The sequence below is a fragment of the Oxyura jamaicensis genome, chromosome 4 (assembly GCF_011077185.1).
Source record: "Oxyura jamaicensis isolate SHBP4307 breed ruddy duck chromosome 4, BPBGC_Ojam_1.0, whole genome shotgun sequence".
NCBI lineage: Eukaryota > Metazoa > Chordata > Aves > Anseriformes > Anatidae > Oxyura > Oxyura jamaicensis.
Genome location: NC_048896.1, coordinates 65,239,920 through 65,245,919, shown reverse-complemented (window position 1 = coordinate 65,245,919; position 6,000 = coordinate 65,239,920). Strand labels below are relative to the sequence as shown.

The 6,000-nt window shown below is 49.9% G+C and overlaps 1 protein-coding gene across 2 annotated transcripts; it reads right to left on the bottom strand.

Annotated features, from left to right (window-relative positions):
• Nucleotides 1-573: 573 nt before the first annotated feature.
• Nucleotides 574-4,528, bottom strand: SPP1 (secreted phosphoprotein 1). 2 transcript variants are annotated; one of them, XM_035324676.1, is made up of 7 exons: nt 4,414-4,528; nt 3,179-3,249; nt 3,026-3,073; nt 2,338-2,442; nt 2,137-2,184; nt 1,615-1,872; nt 574-1,221 (listed from the first exon to the last, which is right to left on the bottom strand). In XM_035324676.1, exons 2-7 carry the CDS (start codon nt 3,230-3,232, stop codon nt 820-822), a joined length of 915 nt encoding a protein of 304 aa, XP_035180567.1. In that variant the 5' UTR covers nt 3,233-3,249; nt 4,414-4,528; the 3' UTR covers nt 574-819. The 2 variants fall into 2 exon arrangements, with proteins under 2 accessions (XP_035180567.1, XP_035180568.1); XM_035324677.1 differs by having other exon boundaries at nt 3,179-3,245; nt 4,410-4,503.
• Nucleotides 4,529-6,000: the final 1,472 nt, after the last annotated feature.

Sequence of the window (6,000 nt, the reverse complement as noted above, 5' to 3'; positions counted from 1 at the left end):
CGGGCTCGAAGCCCGGGTTGTCCCGGCTCCACGCCTGCCGCGAGCAAGCGGACGGCGGCGGCGACGGCGGGCAGGAGCCGGCCCGCGCCGCCTCGCCCAGCCGCTCCAGCTCCAGCTGCTCCCGGCCGCGCCGGCAGTCGCCGCGGCCCGCCATCAGCCCGCCGCCGCTGCCCGGGGCGGGGCGCAGCCGCCGCCGCCCCTTCTCCGCCCTCCGGGGCCAGCCCGGAAAGCCCGGGGCACGGAGGGAGATGTAGTCGGTCCGGCCGGCGGTCGGTCGGTCGGCCCGCCCGCAGCACCGCTCACGGCCGCCCGCCCGCCTCCCTCCCTCCGGCTGCCCTTGAGGGGAGCGCCCCTCCCGCCCTTTTCTCCTCAGCGCCCGTCCCGCCTCCCAGTCGGGCCCTGCGGAAATAAAGTTTTGTGGTTTTGTTTTGTGTGCTTTGGTAAAAGCAGAAATAATCACAGGACACACACACACGAGTATTTCACCTCATGTACGTGCGGAAGCTCCTCGCACCATGAGCTACGCAGCTCTCCCCCCGCACACACACCACACAGCAACACAACTCTGAGGAATGGGTTTTTCGTGATTTTATTTAAATCCGGTTACAAAATATACACAGGCAGTAGGATGCGCAGCATCCCCCGGAGACACCGCTCGCCAGCACCCCGCCACAGCCTGGCTGGGTGCCCAGGAAGCAGTGCGCCCCACCTCGAGCATTGCCACGCGCTCTGCATTTACAGATACCACAGCAGATCTGCTCTCCCCCAGCCCCACACTTTGGCAGAAATTACAGAAAGAAGGAACACACCAGATTCCACTTAAATTGTGACTTCGTTGTTTTCAATGCTGTGATGCTCTCGAGCATTCTCAGCACTCTCCAACGTCTGGTTGCTGGTGTCATCAATGGTGGGGATGCTGGCGGCTGCGCTGACCCGTCTCTCCCTGCTCTCCATGCTGTGGCGGCCATCTCTGGCACCATCCTTGCTGTCACCTCCCTCAACCTCAGGGCTGTCAAATTTCTGACGGCTGTCATTTTCCATGCTCTGGTGGTGGGTGAGCTCGCTGCTGTCCCGCTCATGGCTCTTGTCCAGCCACTCTCCACTGACAGTGCGCTTGCCTGGGGCACGGTGGGCAGCCAGTTCCTGCTGCCATAGCCCCACTTGCTGGCTGTCCCCATGCAGGGCACTCTCATCTTCCTCTGTGGCGTCGTCTGCGATGAGCTGCATTGCACAAAGGGAAAATGAAGAGCCATCAGCCGCCTGCCACCTGTGCTGCAGTGCCACACCTCTGCTCTGAGACAGTGTGGGCTTACACAAACCGGTCATGTTATAAGAAACTCAGGTCTGATCCTGGACTCAGTTTTCCTGCGTGGAAGCACATCAGGACAGTGCAACCGGCATTACCGCCTTGCTTGCAGCAGCCGGCTGTGCTCCTGCCTCTGCATGTCCACAGCCCTCACTGATTGGGGGTGTCCAGAGAGAGAAAATGCACCCCTCTGGTTACACCTGCCTTTCCCTCCCGCCGATTCTTTTCAGAGCTGACTCCCATAAGGTAATACCTCCATTCTCATCTTCACCACCCTTTTCCAATACCCGCTGCGCAGCCCCATTCACCTTTCTGGCAGCTTTGCGGAGCTTGCTCGATTTCACCATGCTGGCTTTGGCCTTCATCCTGTATGCCACACTGTCGCCCCTGCCCGCGTTGTCCCCACGGGTGAAAGGGAAGGGAGGGAAGGGTGCCGTTACTGGCGCGTCTGTGGGAAAGCCTGTGACAACCTCATCAGACTCGTCGGTGTCATTGGAATCATTATCGTCATCATCGTTGTCATCATCCACAGCCTCGTGGCTCTTGCTTGGCACGTCAGGAAGGTGCTGGAAAGCATTAACCATGCATCAGTCAAATCGACATACACTAAGGCATGCCGAGCAACGTCCCTCCTGCTAACCCAGTGCTTAGGCACGTTACAGACCTAAGTGCCAAAATTGTTCCTAATTTTCCCCATCCTGCCTGAAGCCTTGATTTATTTAGGGGGAAATGTTACCACAAGAACTGCATTTGGCTGAGGAGAGCAAGAACTGCTCTGCACTTGCTGCCCTGCAGAGCTCAGCTGGCATTTAGCCATCCAAAACACTTACCGGTTTTACCGGGACATTTTCAGCATTTTCTTCTGAAGAGTAAAGAGTCTGAAAACAACAGAAAACTCACTATATTAGCACAAAGAGGCACATTCAGTGGAGCTGATAAACAAGCTCACTATTCTTTAAGCACTTAATCCTAAATCACAAGGTTTGGCATTGAAAGATGCCACACTTTATCCCCCAGTCATTTGGGCGTACCTGCTGAAGTGATGCCAGGTCATCCTGCGGGTGCTGCAGGAGCTCTTGAGAGTGAGAATTCACAAGGTCGTGGTGTTGTCTGTGCAAGTGATGGCCCCTGGGGTCCTTCAGGAGGAAAAAAAGGAGGTTTTAATCCACAGAGGAGCAGAGTGGAGCCGGTGAAACTGCCAGCACTGTGCAATCTGTGTTCATGCAGGTGTGGCAGCTGCAGCACGTACTCTGTTCATACAGGATGTGTCCTCAGCCATCCCCTGCCACAGGGAGAGGACTGGGAACAAGCCACAATCCCAGATGAACGTTAGACCCAAATAGGGTAGTACAGCAGATGTGCCTGTGCTCAATTTAGTGGCATTTGGAGTTATATCTAAACGCTGTGGTTTCTGCTCATTCTCAGGCTCTTTTCCCTACAGCAAGCTCCCTCACCATCAAGGCCCCAAATTAAATGCAGTAGATGGTTCTCAGAGAAAATAATTGATTTTACAAGTTTAGTAGCTAGTGATTGGGTATAAATCAAGTAGCTCCGTACAAGATGAATATCATTTGCTTACACCACTCCAAAATTCACAGGAACTGGGTTGCAGTGCTCTTCTAACACTAGACATTGTTATCCAACCCACACGAGCGTGTAGTAGCATAAATCACAACCGCTTTATTAAAGACAACAGAACAGAAGGACGAAGAAACTTACGTATTTTTCTTCAGAGCTGGCAGAAATGGCATGCTGCTTGGATTTAATCTTGAAGAGAGGAAAGAGAAAAAGGGTTTATGGGTATCAATTTCTTGCTAAAGTGCACAGAAAATATTTCAAGTGATCACTAATACGCACTTATGATATACTTACCGGCCATGCAGCAGCAATGCTGATGAGGCATAAGCAAAGAACTGCCACCTTCATTGTGATGTTTTACCTGGAAAATAAGTTGTAATGATAAGTCAATGAGGTAAACAACCACAAAAAAAAATAAATGCCATAGGCTTTTTCTTTCTCCTGGTGTTCTTTACTGTGCCTAGAGTAGCTCTCTTAACTCAGATTCAGCCTGCCCATTGCCATCTTATTCCTCTGTCTCCCAACTAGCTGGTTTTGCAATGACTTAGCAACTCAAAAGCTACAATAAATTTAAAAGCAGATATTGAAAATTACTGAGCAGTGGGGAGAGCAATCCCACTGAGAGGACAAGCAGACCTCTTCTGAAAAAATAAGGTGCTATGCAGGTCAGTAAGGGTTTGTTATCATCGAGTTAACATCATTTCATCAAGAGACCAGACAACACAAACCCAGCTTGGATTTGTTTTTCAGTTACTTCAAAACTGGTTTTCAGAATTATTAACTAGAGTGGCTGTCAGTAAATTCACTTTACGTGAATATAAACTGCTTTTATGGACAGACTTTCATTTCCCCTGCAGAATTTTGAACAAAACAACCTGCATTTCCAGGCAGGAGATGAAGTGAAATAACTGCTCACACTGCAGTTTTAGCAATTTGATAAAAGAGTGGTGCCTGTGGGACAGTGCTGAGCTGCAGTAATTTTTGGTGCTGACAGACCATTTCCCAGGATAAACAACATCCCTGATAAATTAAGCCAGTTCTGCAACAAAGAAGGTGCATTTTAAACTTTAGTAAGTCATAGCAGAAACGAAAGGCTGCTACAGACATTTAAAACGCAGTAATAAGCCTGGCAGTAAGGCCGGACTCTCTATTAGAGGTACTGCAGTCCCAAGAGATACACAGAGAAGGGCACGCATCCCACCCCTTCAGTAGCATGCAGCACCAACTGCAAGCCTGCCAGGAGAAGCTGGGATATTACAAGGCTGTGGTTACATGCGGAAGGAAGCTTTCAGGGTTTTCAGTAACCTCCTGGTATCTATCAGCACACAGATTTAAAACTGTGATTTTTTATTTTATTTTTTGTGGTACTTTGTATTGCTCAGCAACCACCTTCTCCCTCTAGAAGCAGACCTTTTCCCACAGAGAAACATCTAATGTTCCTGCCCAGCAATGCAGCTCTGGAAGCTCGCCTTGGCTGAAGCTACAGACAGAGCAGCAAGCGTTGGGTGAAAAAGCAAAAAATTACCTTTTCTGGTGCTGGAGGAGTCTGCTGTAGCAGGAGGGCTCCCAGTGATCTCAGCAGCAGCTCCTGCTCGTTGGCTGCAAGAAGCTCTGGCTTTCTCCCTTTGTCCCTGACTGCCTGGCATCTGCAACCATGGGGAATTTAAACCCTGTCCCCGAGACGGGCCACCAATCCCCGCGTGGCGGAAAAAGCTGAGGTCATGAGGCTCCTGGCCACCGTCCTGCCCACGTTCTCCTACACTTCCTCTTTGGCTTTGTGGCTTTTGAAGCAAACAAAAGCCACTCTATGGTTAAAACATTACTTATGGGCAAGATCATTAACCAGCAGGTTTGTTGAATGCACAGCAGTTGGTATCGTGTAGGAGGACTTCAGGGCACATCCGTCCTCCTTTTGTAAGGAGGCAGAGCCCTGCTTCCCAGAAACCTTTCACACCCTGTTCTGTAAGGGGTAGGGATGCATAATGCCTGCAGGAAGACCTGAACATAAAGCTCCCCAAAAAGGTATGAAGGAGATTTGCTCAGCAGGTATACATCTTACAAGGGGAATTGCAAAGGCAGGGCACAGAAGACAGCTTTCTGCCTTTTCAGTCTGAACAAGAAAACAATATTAATCTGTCTCAGTAAGCTTTCTGCTTCCAGAAACTTGTTTGGAAAGGTACACCAGATCCACTGATACGCTAATTAAAACGGGTTTGTGCACCATTATCTGAAATTCTGTTTCCATTCAGTAGTATCCCCTCTGGGTCCTTTCCAGTTTCATTCACTCTCAGCTGGACCAGTTGAGCCACCTGCTGCAGCTGTCTGCGGCACTGAGCCCGCTGCAGGACCCTTTCCAAGGACCAAATTGAAGGTATATACTCCATCTCAAGAGGTGCCATGACTAGTATTGGGAACAAAGAGATGTCGTGGGATGAAATTCCATACCTGCCACCCTCCAAGCAGCATGTCAGCTCTGCCAGTGGGCAACAGGTCTGTTCTGGTAGCATCTCGCCTGGACAGCCACTGTTGTGGGTCCCCCTGCCTGGTCTGTGACTTGCTGACAGACTCGCAAACCCCCTTCCAACTGGTGTGCCTTTAAAATAACACAGGCATGCCATTAAAGCACAGAGAAACCTTCCCAGCAATCGTTTTAGAGGACAAAATATTCACAGCTCTCTCAAAGCCCTTATCTTTCTCCTCATTTCCAATACCTGGTTAATGTTTGATTTTGCAGCTTAACATCACTGAAGGTGTTAATTTTGTGAGAGAATGGCTGTCCTTGGTCTAGCAGCAGTGAAATAGACACCTTGTCATGGCTCCTGTCACCAGTTACCCTGTGCTTACTAACACCTGTGTTGTTTATTTGGAAACACAACCAGAAACACCCCCAAGTTAGCTCAGCGACAGTCCCCCTCAGCATCACACAGACCTACCTCACTATATTTTTGAGCTCAGATCAACAACAATTATAAGTTTAACTTAGCCTGCTTAATAATGTCACCTTAATAATTTAATAGTGTAGGAGAATTGGGTAAAAAGCTAGTACGTCACTAACAGCTCTGAACGTTCACAAGCCCATGCATGGATGAGGGCTGTCATGGCTTTCATTTTTGGAG

Bases quoted from the DNA above. Each gene is read 5' to 3' on its own strand.
- SPP1 (XM_035324676.1), bottom strand. From the start codon at position 3,232: ATGAAGGTGGCAGTTCTTTGCTTATGCCTCATCAGCATTGCTGCTGCA. The intron at 2,443-3,025 runs GTAAGTTTCTTC...TTCCTCCTGAAG, and splicing joins CCAGCTCTGAAGAAAAATAC to GACCCCAGGGGCCATCACTT. The intron at 1,222-1,614 runs GTGAATGGGGCT...TGTGCAATGCAG, and splicing joins TCCGCAAAGCTGCCAGAAAG to CTCATCGCAGACGACGCCAC.